The sequence below is a fragment of the Ailuropoda melanoleuca genome, chromosome 6 (genome assembly GCF_002007445.2).
Source record: "Ailuropoda melanoleuca isolate Jingjing chromosome 6, ASM200744v2, whole genome shotgun sequence".
In the NCBI taxonomy this organism is placed as follows: Eukaryota; Metazoa; Chordata; class Mammalia; order Carnivora; family Ursidae; genus Ailuropoda; species Ailuropoda melanoleuca.
Window position 1 is genome coordinate 95,485,804 of NC_048223.1, and position 17,333 is coordinate 95,503,136.

General features: G+C 38.2%; 1 protein-coding gene across 5 annotated transcripts in view; it reads right to left on the bottom strand.

Moving 5' to 3' along the window:
• IDE (insulin degrading enzyme) overlaps positions 1-17,333 on the bottom strand; it is a 110,317-nt gene that overhangs the window by 54,437 nt on the left and 38,547 nt on the right. For all 5 annotated transcript variants that reach the window (XM_019796278.2, XM_002916104.4, XM_034662960.1 and 2 more), the window contains exon 5: positions 958-1,080. In XM_019796278.2, the coding sequence (XP_019651837.1) occupies positions 958-1,080 (123 nt within the window). The remainder of the gene's footprint in view (positions 1-957; positions 1,081-17,333) is intronic.

Here is a 17,333-nt window from a genome sequence, read left to right on the forward strand (position 1 = left end):
TTTAACAGGAGGAAACACTATATTGTCTTTAGTTAATCTGCATTTAAAAAGTCAAACCTTTATACAGAAGCAGATCAAGTGTCCATCGGTAGATGAATGAATAAAGATGTGGTATATATATACGACAGATTATTACTCAGCCATAAAAAAGAATGAAATCTTGCCATTTGCAACAATACCGATGGAGCTAGAGAATATAATGCTAAGCGAAATAAGTCAGTCAGACAAAGACCATACTGTATGATTTCACTCATATATGGAATTTAAGAAACAAAAAAAGTGGGGGATGGGGGGAGGAGAGAGACAAATCAAGAAACAGACTCATAATGACAGAGAACAAACTGATGGTTACCAGAGGGGAAGGGAGTGAGGGGATGGGTGAAATAGGTGATAGGGATTAAGGAGTGTACTTTTGTCGTGATGAGCACTGAGTGATGTACAGAATTGCTGAATCACTATATGGCACACCAGAAACTAATATAACACTGTATATTAACCAACTGGAATTAAAATAAAAACTTTAAAAATTAAAATTGAAAAATAATAGGAAAATAAATAAAAAGTCAAACCTTCATTTATATTCCAAATCATTTTTCCACTGTATCAGTATCTGCCTTCCCCCCCCCCCCCCTCCGGCTTCATCTGCCTTTTAATCTTGTTCCTAGTTTTCTGAATTCTGTTAATCTTTCCCTTTATACTTCCGTTCTTTGCTTTTATATGTTTATAGTACCTACTAGTAATTTATATTTTTCTCAGGTCTCCATTTTAAATCATCTATACTCCTTTTTTGAGCACAGTTAAAAACAAAATTCCTCTCCACATATTTTCCAACAAGGAGATCATTTTCAAAAGCCTCTGAGCAGATAAAAGGCCATACATCCTTCTTCCAATAATTTGAAAGAGACAAATAGAAAATTTAGATTATCCAATTCTATGAAAAATTTTAAGGATTCTTACCTCGACCTAACACACAAATAGCCATTAAGTTGGATGAATAGTAAGTAGAATGGAATTTCAGTAGCTCTTGTCTTACATCAATGCCTTCTTGGTTTGGTCTAGTCTCTAAAGTATATTTGTTACCTGAAAAAGAAGAAAAACATTTCTTAGAAAAAGAAAAATATGTGGACTTTAAAGTTATGGAATTATTACTGACTTTGCTGTAAAGTAAACTTAAAAAACAGAGTTCTAGCTAACACACATCATGACTAATTAGTATGTCTGAATGTAAGCTGGATAAACAGGAGAGAAGAATACAAATTAATAACATTTTAAACTACAGAGAGTTTTCCCTCAGGAACTTAAAGGGCTTTATGAAAATTATACACCTTAAAATCCCTATGAGATAGTAGGTATTATGAGCACTTATAGGACAAATGAGATCTACATGGCCTCCATTCACACTTACTTTAATTTTCAATTCCCTATGTGCTCCATAATTAATTGAAGAAAGTCACTGAGGGATCTTTTCGGAACTTGCCAAGTTACTTGTGGAAAAAAATGTACTATTCTTGGCTGAAACATTAAATTTGTGATGTGAATTCTCATGGATTTGATCTAGACTGATAAAAATAGGATGCAATGCTATTTTTATAAGTCTAAAGCGATGTGTATACATATATACACACACACACACACACCACAGAGCTCTCTTAAGAAATTTAATAACTAACACAATCAGGATAAACTATGCAAGTCAAAAGCAAATGTTCGCAATCTCTAAGTACTACCTTTCTAATAAAAATCCTGCCATTTAGGGACTCAGAGATGGAATTCTAATGACTGATGTCTCCCCAAAAATGGCATCTTGACTAGAAATATCCTAAAATCCTCGTATAACAACTTTTATTGTTGTTCCTGCTTACACTACTAAATGGATTGCTGTCTTTCATGGCAAAACACATTTTTCATATATTTTCTTTCCTTGGGTCATTATAATGGCTGTGCTGAACTGGCATCAGAAGACTCCCTTTCATTAAACTGGGTATCTAGAGAGAACCACCAGATGGCGCTCTTAGATCCAGGCTTTAGCCCTGTACAGCTGCACAGTCCAGAGCCAAGATGTCATGCCTGGGGTCTGAATCAACAGATCTAGTGCAGAGTATGTGCAAGCAACAGCCTAGCAAGTGTTCATTAAACTTTTTCTAATCACAAAGTGATCAAATGTACTCAATATTCACTAGCAGTAGCCTGCTAGTCAAGTTTTCAGGTTCTTAACTAGTCCTTTCAGTTTCTCACTTAAGATGCATTTCAATGCCAGATTTGCTCTACTTGGGGTCCTGAGACATCCCCTCACTCTACCGGAGGGATTCAGGTGCTCTAAAAGTATCCAGAAGAGGGACGCCTGGGTGACCCAGTCACCTAAGTGTCTGCCTTTGGCTCAGGCCATGATCTCGGGGTCCTGGGATGGAGTCCCTCTTTGGACTCCATGCTCAGCAGGGAGTCTGCTTCTCCCTCTCTCTGCCTCTGCCCCCCCACTGTGCTCGCTCTGTCTCAAATAAATAAATAAATATAATCTTTAAAAAAAAAAAGTATCCAGAAGAAAAAGCACTTTTTGCTGGGTAATGATTTGATATTAGGGTAAAACTTGAGTATTGATAGTGCCTTCCTTTTCTACTAATTGAAGATTCTAAAAGCTACAATTCCAGAGGTACTAGTCCTGACAGTTTCCTTAGCCATTTAGACCGCAAAACTCAGATTTGCACACACCAATATGTGAACTAAATGACACACCAGGACACTCAAGTTTGGAGAAATTAAGTTTTACTTCAATAGACTAAAAATGCAATAGTGTCAGATCAAAACCAGATTTTTAGTCTAAATGTGATGTGATTTGCCTACTCACAATCAGGTCAATATTCTGGGTTTTAAAAAAAAACAGCCCTCAGATCAAAGTTTATGAAGACCAAGATCATGGCCTCCATCTAGAACTTAAAAGTTGCTACAGGTTGGCCACCTCTAGAACATTCTGCTTTAATTCTAATGCACCTGAATATCCTACCATTCTAGTCCCTATCCTTTATCTTTAGGCCCATTTTAGAAATAAGAGATGGGGCGCCTGGGTGGCTCAGTCAATCAACTGAGTGTCGGACTCCTGGTTTCAGCTCAGGTCATGATCTCGGGGTTGTGGCACTGTCCTCAGTGGGGAGTCTGCTTTTCTCCTTTTGCCTCTGACCTTCCCCGTGCCCACACACACCTGTTCACACACACATACTCTCTTTCTAAAATAAATAAATCTTAAATAGATAAATAAATAAAAATAAAAAGAGAGATAAAGTAGGAATACACCCCAAACACACTAAAATACATATCATGGCAAAACACCGACGATGCGATATTAAAATGAGCCAAAGAACTGCGACAGAATATCAGACTAGCAAAGAGAATGAATAATCCACTAAATAAATCCATGTTTATATGCAACTGTATGAATAAAGTTCACAACCTCAAGGTAGAGTGAGAGAAGTCAGACACAACAGAGTATATACTTTTTCATTTCCTTTATATAAAGCATAAAAACAGGCAAAACTAACCTGGGTTACTAGAAGTCAGACAGAGGTTACCCTTACGGGATGGACAGTGACTACAAAGGGGCGCAAAGAGGGCTAGTGAGGTGCAGGTAATGCTCTGTTTCTTCACGGGCTGCTGGTTCCATAGTGTGCTCAGTTTTTGAAAATTCAGTGATTCATACATAAATAATAGCAGACATTCATTTACTTGATTCTTCAAATAGCAGCAAAAGTAAAAACAAGAATAATTTATCAGAACCACACACACTTTTCTGCATATTTACTATACTTTACAACACAAAGTTATAAGGAAAAAAGAGCCAAAGGAGCCACTGTCAACAACAATCTAGCTCACCTGAGGTCCTAAATCTAATGATACAAGATCTCTGGCCAAACTGCTAACAGATATCAGTCACATTGCTCTGAAAAGTGACTTTTAGCTATAAATAGTGTTCTATGAATCTACATATTCTTGTCTTTGCTGCCTAGATGTTTTCATTCTTTCTAATACACGATGACAGAAGGAAATTACAGTCCATTTGGGAACACAGCCCAGCATGGCAGTTCCATAACCTCAGAGGTACCCAAATCAGAAAGAGGAAGAGCTTCTTCACCATGACTCTCTTGGGATCAGGACAGTCAGCTCTCAATCCACTGACAGAGAAACATGGATACTAGCCAACCAAAAAAATTTTTAAATAAACAAACAAACAAACAACCATTTTCCTTGGCAAGTGACAGAGGAAGAAGTAAAAGATTCAAAGAGTAAGAAAGAAATGACCGGCAACATCACTGCCAGAGAGGACCATGCAGCAAGGAATGCAGGTGACATTTAGGAGCTCGGAGCAGCCCCTGGTTGACAGCCAGCATGGAAATGGTGTTCTCACACTATTAGTCTTAGGACTAAAAGGAACTGAATGTTGCCAATGGTTAAGAATGACCTTCGAAGAGCTTTCTATAGTCCCTATCTCGGTTTCACTTTGTGATACCCCGAGCAGAGAATTCCATGCCTTGCCAGACTTCGGACCTATAAAATCAGGAGCTAATAAGTGGATGCTGTTTTGTAAATATAATTATAATTTTATATTTTTTAAGATTTTTTACTTATTTGAGAGAGTGTGAGCGAGAGAGAGCACACAGAGGGAGAGGGAGAAGCAGGCTCCCCACTGAGGAGGGAGCACAACAGGGGGCTCGATCCCAGGACCCTGAGATCATGAGCTGAGCCGAAGGCAGACGCTTAACCACTGAGCTACCCAGACGCCTCTATAATAATAATTTTAAAAGCCCAAAAAACAAATGGGCCAAAGAGGTTTGCCATTAAGTTTGTTAATCCTTTTATAACAAATCCTTTAAAAGAGTTTACTAAAAACAGGCAGGCTAGCTGATGGAATTTCTCAAGAAACAGATGAGGAAATGAAAGGAAAATCAGGACATAAAGCACAGAACCGTGTAATTAGTCCTTAAGTCAACTGAACTCTGTTAGTGTTGGTGGCATGACTCTCAGGTGGAGAGGTGCAGAGGAACAGGCACTGGCTTTGGGGTTCGCAGAGCTCTCATCTAATCCTGCCTCAACCAACTGCTGGTTGCACCACCTTAAACAAGTTACTTCACTTCTCTTAGGCTCAATCTCGATTCTAACACTGGTAGGTTTACACCAAATTAGAAAAAGAATTCATGTAAAAAAGCTTAAGAGTAGTATTTAACATTCAATAAATAGCAAAAATATGAAAGTCTGATGATAGCAACTGCTGTTTAGGGATGCAGAGAAATGAGAACTCAACCACTGCAAGAGAAAGTAGAAATTGAATCAACTGCTATAAGCAACAATTTGGCAATATCTACTGAATGTGAAGATGTACATATCCTACTACACAGTAATTCCACTGCTGGATACATGTGACCCTAAAGAACTCTGTGCACAAGGACACAAGTACAAGAATGCTCATAGCAGCACTAGTACATTAACAGGAAAACAGATAAACAGTGATATAGTCAATGAATTTTTCAAATAGTAGCAATGAAAAAATATAAGTGGCAGAGATTACTCATAATAAAATACCATTTTTGTAAAACTAAAAACTTACAACATATTGCTCAGAGATAAATACACGACTAGCAATATTTCTTTTAAAAAAACATGACACTAGGGACGCCTGGGTGGCTCAGTTGGTTAAGCATCTGCCTTCGGCTCAGGTCATGATCCCAGGGTCCAGAGTCCCGCCATTGGGCTCCTTCCTCCTCGGGGAGCCTGCTTCCCCCTCTGCCTCTGCCTGCCGCTCTGCTTGTGCTCTCACGTGCTCTCTCTCTCTCTGACAAATAAAACTTTAAAAAAAAAAGCTATTTAAAAAACAAACAAACAGGGGTGCCTGGGTGGCACAGCGGTTAAGCGCCTGCCTTCAGCTCAGGGCGTGATCCCGGCGTTCTGGGATCGAGCCCCACATCAGGCTCCTCTGCTATGAGCCTGCTTCTTTCTCTCCCACTCCCCCTGTTTGTCTTCCTTCTCTCGCTGGCTGTCTCTATCTCTGTCAAATTTAAAAAAAAAAAATCTTAAAAAACAAACAAACAAACAAACAAACAAAACCCCATGAGACCTGTCAGTCACCAAACTTAAGATAGTGGTTACGTCCCAGAAGCAGGGAGGAAAATGCAACTGGAGAAGAGTACATCAGATGCTCAACCTGTATTTGTAATGCTCTGTATCTTTTTTTTTTTTTTTAAGATTTTATTTATTTGACAGAGAGACAGGCAGCAAGAGAGGGAACACAAGCAGGGGGAGTGGGAGAGGGAGAAGCAGGCTTCCTGCTGAGCAGGGAGCCCAATGCAGGGCTCAATCCCAGAACTCTGGGATCATGAGCAGAGCCAAAGGCAGACACTTAACGACTGAGACACCCGGCCACCCCTGTAATGCTCTGTGTCTTTAAGTACTATGTAGAGAATGATCTGGCAAATGCTTTTGAACCTATCTCTTTCATGACATAATAAATCTGTAAAAATGTTAACATATTCAACATAGTACTTGATGTATAACAAAATAAACACACAGTAAACAGCAGCTACTGCGGTTATGATGTGAATTGTAGGAAGGACTCCTGGCTTCTGAGAATATCACAGAAACCACGGTACTAAAGTAGAGAAGAAAGCTCAGTAAATGGTCTAGATGACTTTCCTCTACCTAAGAATCCATGTGTGGAGAACAATGTGAATATGGCTGGGAGAACAAATACCAACCAGTTCAGTCTCCAGACACATACTGTTCTAATTTAGTGCTAATTCAGTGAGGTCATTCCTATCAAACTGAAATGCTGCTACCAAAATCCTGACTCCTACTTTTCTGGCTCTGTTCCCACTCCAGGGAGCTCCAGCAGCAGACAGGACATCCGGGCTGCTGACTAGGATACTTCCACTCTGGGTCCGCTGGAGAGAGCACTGGGAGCTGCAGGTTCTCTTGTCCTGACTCCATCATGTATCAATTAAGCAACCTTGGAAAAGTCTCTCAATATCTCCAAGGGGTCATCTATTTGATCTGCAAAATAGGGGCAATATGGATACATGCCCAGTTGTTAAGAGCTGGGGCTCAATCCCTGACGCCTCTGTTTCCCAGCTGGGAGACACAGGCAAGTTTCCTAACCTCACTAGACCCCAGTTTCCTTATTTGTAACTAAGAATAATAAGAGAACCAACCTCACGAGATTGCTAGGATTAAATGAACAGTCCGTGTAAAGGCTTAGCATAGCCCCAGTCAGACAATAATTATTTAATATTAACCTGGGTTGTCATGAAGCTGATGAAAAGTGATAATGGAGATGAGAAAGATTTTGTAAGCTATAAAGCTCAGTAAATACGATCTTTTACTTTCACTGTAACAACTACTTTAAATTCTATTAAAAAGAGAAAAGCTTATAAACTCAGTACTAATAAATACAAATACTGAATTTATTTTCCTGGAAAATTCTGAAGCCAGGAATATATTCCTTACATTGTAGGAAAGACTGAGTTTGAAGTTTTAGAAACTGTTTTAGAATCTAAAGCGGTCTCCAACCGTATGTCTGATAAGGTTCGCAATGAAAGGTCAACTTGATATTATGTTATAACCATGAAAATCTTAAATGTTCTCTGAAAACCCAAGATTCTAGAAGTTATATTATCTATAGCTAGTTACCTGAAATTACAGTTGACCCTTGAACAACACGGTTTTGAACTTTGCAGATCCATTCCTATGCAGACTTTTTTTCAATAAATACAGTACATGTGTAAATGAATACAATTAAATAAATACTATAAATGTACTTTTTCTTATGCTTTTAACATTTTCTTTTCTCTAGCTTACTTTATTGTAAGAATACAGTATACAATACATGTAACATACAAAATCTGTGTTAACTGATTGTTAATGTTATTGGTAAGGCTTCTGGTCCACATAGATTATTAGTAGTTAAGATTTTGGGGGCGCCTGGGTGGCACAGCGGTTAAGTGTCTGCCTTCGGCTCAGGGCGTGATCCTGGCTTATGGGATCGAGCCCCACATCAGGCTCTTCCACTATGAGCCTGCTTCTTCCTCTCCCACTCCCCCTGCTTGTGTTCCCTCTCTCGCTGGCTGTCTATCTCTGTCGAATAAATAAATAAAATCTTAAAAAAAAAAAAAAAGATTTTGGGGAGTCAGAAGTTACACAAGAGGGGCACCTGGCTGTCTCAGACAGGGGACCGTGCAACTCCCACAGTGTTCAAGGGTTGACTGTATTATAAACCTTTTTTTCTAAGTAAGTTCTTTCTTCCTGATATAACAATCTTCTAAAAATCCTGGAAGAGACTAAAGCCTTTTGAGACACATATGAATTTTCTTATAAAATTAAAAAGGGCAATTCTCCTGCACTTGGGTTAGTACCTACAAGTACAAGATGCAAGTTATGAGACAGAACTAGAAGTGAAAACCTCATAAATGTCCTAAAAAAGCACCTGTACACTTGATTAATCCACTTCTGGATTTCCATAAATTTCTAGTTTTCCATAGATACAAATCCTAGCAGGGAAAAAAACAAGACAGTAACAACATCCATGGAAAAATTTAGGGAATATTAAATGACGAAGTGGGCTGAAACATATCAAATATTTGTAATGTCCAAACAAATGAGTCATCATTCAAGGATGCCAGGGAACCAACTCATTATTTTGAAAACTGTAAATGAAGGGAATGAATCAAGCATTTGTCCTGCCTTTCCTATAACAACTACTATTCGAACAGAAGAAAAACTGAATTAAAATTAGGGAGGTGATGCATTGAGAATCAATGGTTGCAGCACTACAAATAGAGAGACAACTAGACTTTATATGCCCTGATGGAAGAACACATCACTACCTATGAAGTCTTGTCCAAAAAAACCCCATGAATCTGATCAATCCTCTATATCCAACTGCCAATCTGTGGAAATTATGACAAAGGTCAGAGGAATATGTTAAACTACATTGCTGAGATGCATGCAGGACAATCTGGGCTATGAAAAGTTCTATATAGCAACCAACCTAATTCTTCAATAAAAAAATTCTAGGGTGGTAAGGGGAGGGAGATGAAGGATGAACCTATACCTATAAACCAAAAGATATTTAAAGACCTATCAATTACTAACATTTCAACATTATGTGGACCCTAATCCAAATATACATTTAAAAATTAGATTTTTATGAGACAACTAGAAGTTTGAAAACTAGATATTGGAGATTAGTGATAATGTTATTTTTGTTGTTTTTAAAAGAGTCATTATCTTTTAGAGACATATTGAAATATTTGTGAGTATACGATATGATGTCTAGGATCTCTTCAATATAATACAAGAGGGTGAATGGGAATGTGAATTAGCCAGACTGGCCAGGGGCAGAGTGATGCATACATGGGGTTCATTACAGTATTCGCCTACTTTTGTTGGTTTTAAAGTCTCCATTTAAAAAGGAAAAAGAGAAAGGAATGGAGGGACTGGAGAAAAGGTAAATGATTAACTGTTGTCAGGGTCTGATTCTGTGTCATTATCATCATCCCAAGATCAGGAGTCATTCAATTCCTTCTGGTTTATATTTCATATTTTTCAGTTCTAATCCATTTTCCCACCTGTTCTTTCCTCTTCCTATGGAAAAGGGTCCTTTGTTATAACTAAATGATTCTAAGTCACGTGCTCTAAAAGACATTGTGTTCATTCCTTAGTCTTTTCTTCTTGTCACAGTTTTGGGGCCAAGCTAACATTATGGCAAAGAACACAGGCTTTAAGACTGGCTTGATATAGAATCTTCTAACCTACACAGAAACTTCTATTATCACCCTACCTCCCTCTCCCTGCATGCCCCACAGGCTATTTTCTGTTTGTTTTGGCATCTGTCAAAGGGCATGATGAAATTTCAGTATTGGTGGTGAAAGTTAAATGAAATCATATTAGGGAGAACACCTACCCAGTCTGTGGCATTTAGTACTCATACAATAAATACTAGTGCTTTTTCCTCTTGAATGGCTCTTCCTTCTGCTAAGGAAAATCCTACCTACCCTTCAGGAGAATTCAGTTTACATCTCCGAGGTCCTGGAAAACCCAATTTCAGGGAACCCTACGCAGGTAGAACAGAACAGTGATTAAAAGCACCAGATCTGGGTTCAGATCATGGCTCCAGGACCTAAAAGCTGAGTGACCCCAAGCAATTTAATGACCTTCTCTCAAGTGTTAGTTTACTCATCTATGAAACGAACATAATAAGAGCATTACCTACTGAGGATATTGTAAGAATTAAGTTAAATAATCCAGGTAAAGTACTTAGCACAGCACTCAATAAATTTTAGTGCAGAGGAAGAGAAAGAAGAGATAATGATCCTGGAAAATCAAACCTGAGCTTATACTCCAGAGAAATCCTGGGTTTGTCATTAAGTCTCCAACTCAACTATAAACACCTTGAATGTAAAGATATTGGTTACATTTCTTTGCATATTCTAATGTACTTTGCATGCGGGGGGGTTAAAGAAGAATTATCTGTCAACTAAGGGAGAAAGACATCATCTGGGCTAACTTATAACACCCTACTCAAATTATTAGAATTCTGTGGCACATACTACAAAACATACTCGAGTAAATAACAAGAAAAATGGCACCCATCCCTAAAATACAGAGCCACCCACCCTCTTTTTCCACATGCCCACTTCGTCTTTCACTCCACCTATACAACAAGGAGAGCCTGTTTTGTTTCCTTCATCCACTCCTTGACCTCCTTCTTTTATTTCCTTCCCAGCTGACTAAATCCAGTTGTTCCCAGTGTCTGTGGTGTTATGTTTAGCAGATCACTAAAAAATAACCACAACTAAGGTTTTCCCTTTCCTTTTCTAAACTACTTTTAAAAATCCAACTGCTCCTGCCTGTATCCCATGGAGAGGTGAAATGAATGAATAAATGCATAAATGGCATCCAATTTATCAGGAACTACGGAACTAAAACTAAAGGCACCGGTAATTTTACATGAAGGAAAAAGCCAATGTGGACACCAAGAGAACAACATTCCTCTAAGAACATACTGCCCTATAGTCAGCTCACGAAACCTACTTTGCGTCGCTCTTGGCTGACCAACTCACCTTTCATGGCAGGGTCCTTTTCAAAGTTTGGATGTCTCTCACAGCTGTGATATGGTTATTGTGAAGGCTACTATTACTTCTTTAAATTAATTATTTTTGCTAACCACTTCACATGTACAGCCTCCTTTAATTCTCGTGGGGAGGAATTAATTCTCAATATGGGAGGAAACTGAGGCTTACAAAAGTTAAGAAACTTGCCTAGAGTCTCTGAGCTGGCCGGTGGTAGAGCAAATATTCACCTCGAGTACTGCCCAACTTTGGAAGCCGAACTTTAAATCACCTAGGAATATGCTAGTTGGAGGTGGGATTCCTGGCTGAAGTCTGAGGCTAGGAGAGTCACAGAGTGAGATTCAATGAAAACATATGTGTGGAGACAGATTTAACACACGGTAGCTATGGAAACAACTTTGACACAGAGTTACTGACTTCAAACAGAAAAATACTTGCCAGATGTCAATTTGAGAATGTGAAACTCCGAGCATGGGAACCCAAGACACAGGAAAAAGGACAACAAGTTAAAGGCTTGTCCCACTCGGTTAGACAAAGGTTTACAAAACCAAATGCTTACTAGAACAAGATAGGTAACCTGTAGGTTTCTTTTGACACAGACAAGCTTAAGCAGTAAACACATGAACAGTCTTGACACACAAAAGTAGGCTTTCTTCTGCTCATCTTGAAAAGTGCTACCCTATCAGCCTTTCATTTTCCCTTTCATTAGATAAGTGGGTAAAGGAAATATTTCACATTTCTTTTAATTTTAAAATTGTAAAATATTTATAAATATTTAACCATCCAGAATTACACCATTTACACCTATGTACTTACTACCCAGTTTTATCACTCTTCACATTGTCATATTTTGTTACAAAATTATTTCCTCCCAGAGATAAAGTCTCTCCTGCCCTCTCCTGTCTCTCTCTCCTCACTCCCAGAGATACTAAAAAGGATTGGGTGTTTAATCATTCTCACGCATATTTTATACTATATTGCATACACATAAAGACATTAACAAGATGCAGTACTGTTTTGCCTGTTTTCAAATTTTATAGAAAGCTATCCCACAAAACACAGTCTGCAACTTACATTTTGGTCAAAATATTTTGCTCTTTACCTGGTTTGGATACTTGAGCTTTAGTTCACTCATTTTAGCTTTTATAGAATATTCCACTGTCTTAACCGACCAAAATGTATTAATTTATTCAATTGTGGGGAGTCATTTAGTCATTTCCTACTTTTCACTAGTTCAAAAAGTGCTTCCTGAACATTCTTATATATGTTCCCTGCGCACAATGACTAAAGTTGTTTCTCTCTAGGGTATATGTCAAGAAATGGGTTCCTTGAGTCAAAGGGCATGAGCATCACTCCAATAGTATTGCCAAACTGCTTTACAAGGTGGATGAACCAATTTATTTTCCCAAAAACAGCATATGAGTTTCTGGTTTTTTTACATCCTAACCAACACAATACTCGGTTTTGCCTAACTTTCGATTGTTGCCAACCCGATAGGTATGAAATGTTATCTGTTTTATTTCTTTTTAATTTAATTTTTTAAGTAGGCTCCACGACCAGCATGGAGCCCAACTCAGGGCTTGAGCTCCCAACCCTGAAATCAAGACCTGAACTGAGATCAAGCGTTGGACATTCAACCAACTGAGCCACCCAGGCACCCCTCATTATTTTATTTTTAATTTTATTTTCCCCTGATTTTAATGATTTGAACATCTTTTTAATGTTTACTCAAATACCCTCTTCTGTAAACTCCATATCCTTTGCCTATTTCTCTAACGAGCTGTTTTATCTTTTACTTATTTACTTACAGAAGTTTTTATATTATATGCTTTGCAAATATATTCACTGGGTGTGTGGATTACCCTTTGCTTTTAGGTCTATTGAAGAGAAATTTAAAATTTTAATGAAGTCAAATTTATCTTTAAACCTATGGTTTACATTTATCTCTAAAAGATATGGTTTGTACTTTGTGTGCTTAATCACACTTCAAAAAATTTTTAATTCCAGTACAGTTAACATAAAGGGTTATATTAGTTTCAGGTGTACAGTACAGTGGTTCAACAATTCCATATTAGTCAGTGTTCTTCATTATGAGTGTACACTTAATCTCCTTCACTTATTTCACCTATCCCCACCCACCTCCCCTCTGGGAACCATCAGTTCCAGTTTGTTCTCTAAAGTTAAGAGTCTATTTTTTGGTTTGTCTCTTTTTTTTTTCCCTTTAAGAACGCTTTTCTTAAGATGAAAAAAAAATCTAATTTTCTTCAACAAGTTGTAAAAGTTTCTTCCCATAATAAGGTCTAATTGAGCTGGAATTTACCTTTGTGTATGGTATGAGACGAGCTTCTAATCCACTTATTTCTACACAGGCATCTTCCCCTTTCTTCATCTATTTGTAACGTACCTCTGTCTTAGGTCGAATTTCCATATATGTGTAGGTATATTTCTAAGGTCTATAATCTGTTATCTTCCTATATTCTTGCACTAATTCCACTGCTGTAACAACTAGAACTTTTACTAAGTGTTGGTATCTGGTAGAATTAGTCCTTTGTTGCTCTTCAAAAGCATCTTAGCTATTCTTGGCCTTTACTCTTTTTTTTTTTTTTTTTTTTTAAGATTTATTGGAGAGAGAGAGCATGCAAGCAGGTGGGGAGCGGAGGGAGAGGGAGAGAAAGAATCTCAAGCAGACTCCTCACTGAGGGGGGAGCCTGACACTGGGCTCAATCTCATGACCATGAGAGCATGACCTGTGCTGAAACCAAGAGATGCTCAACCAACTGAGCCACCCAGGCACCCCCCTTTCTTACTAACTTTATAATCAGATTATCAGGTTCCTCAAACAAACAAACAAACAAACAAACAAAACAAAACTAGGGCTTTCAACTGGCACTGCATTGGATTAAGATAAATTTGTGGTGAACTTACATCTGTGTGATACTGAGTTTACCCATTCATGAACATGGTCTATCTTCCCATTTACTCAGGTATTCTTTCATATGCACTATATATTTCTTGCATTTCTTGTTAGATTTATTTCTAAATACCTTACAGATATTTTTATATGTAAGTGAAATCACTTTTTCTGTAACATTTTTCTAATTGATTACTATTGATACAAGAATGCAATTTTAGTGTTTCTTGTCTTTTGGCAACCTTGGTGAATTACCTTATTTTTAATGGTTGATCTAAAGATTTTCTTGAATATTTTTATGCAATCACAGAATAAATTTTCTTTTGCTTCCTTTCTACCTCTTACATATCACATTGCCTTCCCTTATTGCAATGATTAGTAACAATAGTATGGTAGCTGAATGAAAAAGTGATTACACAGTATTCCTGTTTTGTTTTTGCCTTTCAATGGAAATCCTTTTGAAACCCTATCATTAATTATGTTTGATGAAGGTTTTTATTAGCTGAAGAGTTTTTTGTTTTTTTGGAGAGAGAACACGTGCCTGCACATCGTGCGTGCACACGAGCAGGGGTGGGGAAGGAGGGCAGAGGGAGAGGAAGAGAGAGATAATCTCAAGCAGGCTCCATGTCCAGTGTGGAGCCCAAGGTGGGGCTTGATCTCACGACCCTGAGATCATGACCTGAGTCGAAATCAAGAATCAGGACACTTGATCAGCTGAGCCACCCAGGCACCCCTCTTGCTGTTTTTGTTCATGAACAAGTGCTGAGCTTTAACAAATGCTTTTTCTGAGCCTACCAAAATGACTGCCTAACACTTGAGTTGGGGCCCATTGATTATAATGAAATAAATTTAAAATATTGGCAGACCAGAATTTTTTTTAAAGAAACAATATAACAGAGGGACCAACATATTAGATAGATATTGTTTGGTAAAACTTTCATTTTTAGCTGCTTACACAAGCACACATATATGTGCTCTGAGTTGTTAAGTAAAATATGCTTCTTACAGTGGGCTGTATACAAAAAAGTTTAAGCCACTGATCTATATACTATTTTGAAGCACAAAAAACCACTGTAAAGGAGAAACATCTTACTGTAGAGTTTTTTTAAAAATAAATAACACAATGCTTGGCTTTTGTTCATTTAAAAATACTCAGCTAGGGGCACCTGGGTGGCTCAGTCATTAAGTGTCTCCCTTTGGCTCAGGTATTGATCCCAGGGTCCTGGGATCAAGCCCCACATTGGGCTCCCTGCTCAGCAGGAAGCTTACTTCTCCCTCTCCCACTCCCCCTGCTGATCTTCCCTCTCTCGCTGTGTCTCTGTCAAATAAATAAATAAAATGTTTTAAAAAATAAATAATACAAAATAAAAATACTTAGCTTTTCCTGATATCTTTATCTAAATAATAATGTTTTAAATATATTTTAAGTATTACTATTAACATAATCCCTTGATGGAGAAAATGACCCACATCCACAGAAACATCTAAAGTCACTAAAAGTAATAGAAGTAAATTAAGTATAAATTTCTGACAAGGATTCTTTTGCAGGGATCACTTCTGTAAAATGTTATATGTATAATTTCTAGGGTGAGGGAATACAGCTTCCATCGTATCTTCCAACATATCATATCATATGTTTTCAAACATATCTGTAACCTTAAAAATGGACAGAACCTCTACGCCAAAAAGTTCAATGTTTATACTTCTTTTAAAAATAATTTTTTAAAAAGACTATTTTAGACAGAGAAAGTGCGTGTCCAAGCACGCATGCCTGCACGAGTAGGGGGAGGGGCAGAAGGAGAGAATCTCAAATAAACTCCCTGCTGAACATGAAGCCCAATGTGGGGCTCAATCTCACGACCTTGAGATCATGACCTAAGCACAAACCAAGAGTCGGACACTTGACTGACTGAACCATCCGGGTGCCCCTAGTTTATACTTCTAAAATCAGAAGGTAACTTGGCATCAGCATTACTTCTATCACATTTTCTGTACTTTTGTACTGTGTCTGTCTCAGTCATCTCTTAACTGTTTATATTACCTTATACTTCACTAACTGTCTAGCCTTGTCAGTGGTTTATTAAAAACAAGCATGCCCTCAGAATCCATCCATACATACATGACCATTCAATGTTTCTCTTCACCCATCACTCCTGAAACCTTCCTCTAGAACATTTTAAATTGTTCCTTGCTTGTGACCAGAAGTAATATCACCCGCCTTATTCACCGGATTTATTTCTGGAAGATTTGTGGCTGCTTCCTGATTATGTTGATTATGATTTGTCAGCAGGGAGGCTATTTAAAAGAAAGCAACTCCGAAAGAGGAGCTCCAACATGTTCTGCACGATAGCAGCATTGTTGGTGCAAGTAATCTAACTTACCAGAGAGACTACTTAAAGGACAACCACCATTTGGATGTAATGATTTTGAAATTTGTTTTCTTTACAACTCACATCCCCTTCATAATATACCATGCATGCTGCTGTTCTCTACAAAAGCCACCTTCTTTCTCCTTCCTTCCTTCTTCCTTCCTTCCTCCCTCCCTCCCTCCCTTCCTTCCTTCTAGGGGGAGAGAAGCAGAGGGAGAGGGTGAGAGAGAATCTTAAGCAGGCTCCACACCTAGCATGGAGCCCAACATGAGGCTCAATCTCTCACAACCTTGAGATCATGACCCGAGCCAAAATCAAGAGTCGGACGTTTAACTGACTAAGCCACCTAGGTGAACCCCAAAACCACCTTTCAAACAACTCAGCATTACATAGACATTTTAGGGACCACAGTATTCATCTTAGCAATGATGTTGATACGGAGTGCCAAGTACTATACGTCTAAAGAATATAATATCACTGCTTCTAATTGCAATGTTTAAAAACTCCTATAATTCTCTCTTCCTCTCCCTCTGCCCCTCCCTCCGCTTGCTCCCTCTTTCTCTCTCTCTCTCTAAAATAAATAAATATATTTTTTATTTTGTTTTATTTTTTATTTATTTATTTATTTTATTTATTTATTTGACAGAGAGACAGCCAGTGAGAGAGGGAACACAAGCAGGGGGAGTGGGAGAGGAAGAAGCAGGCTCCCAGCGGAGGAGCCTGATGCGGGGCTCGATCCCAGAATGCCGGGATCATGCCCTGAGCCGAAGGCAGACGCTTAACGACTGCGCTACCCAGGCGCCCCTATTTTTTAAATAAATTAAATAAATAACTCCTTAATTCAGGGCACCTGGCTGGCTCAGTCACAAGAACATGTGACTCTTAATCTTGGGGTCATGAGTTTGAGCCCGCTGGGTGTAGCAATTACTAAAAAAAATAAATTAAAAA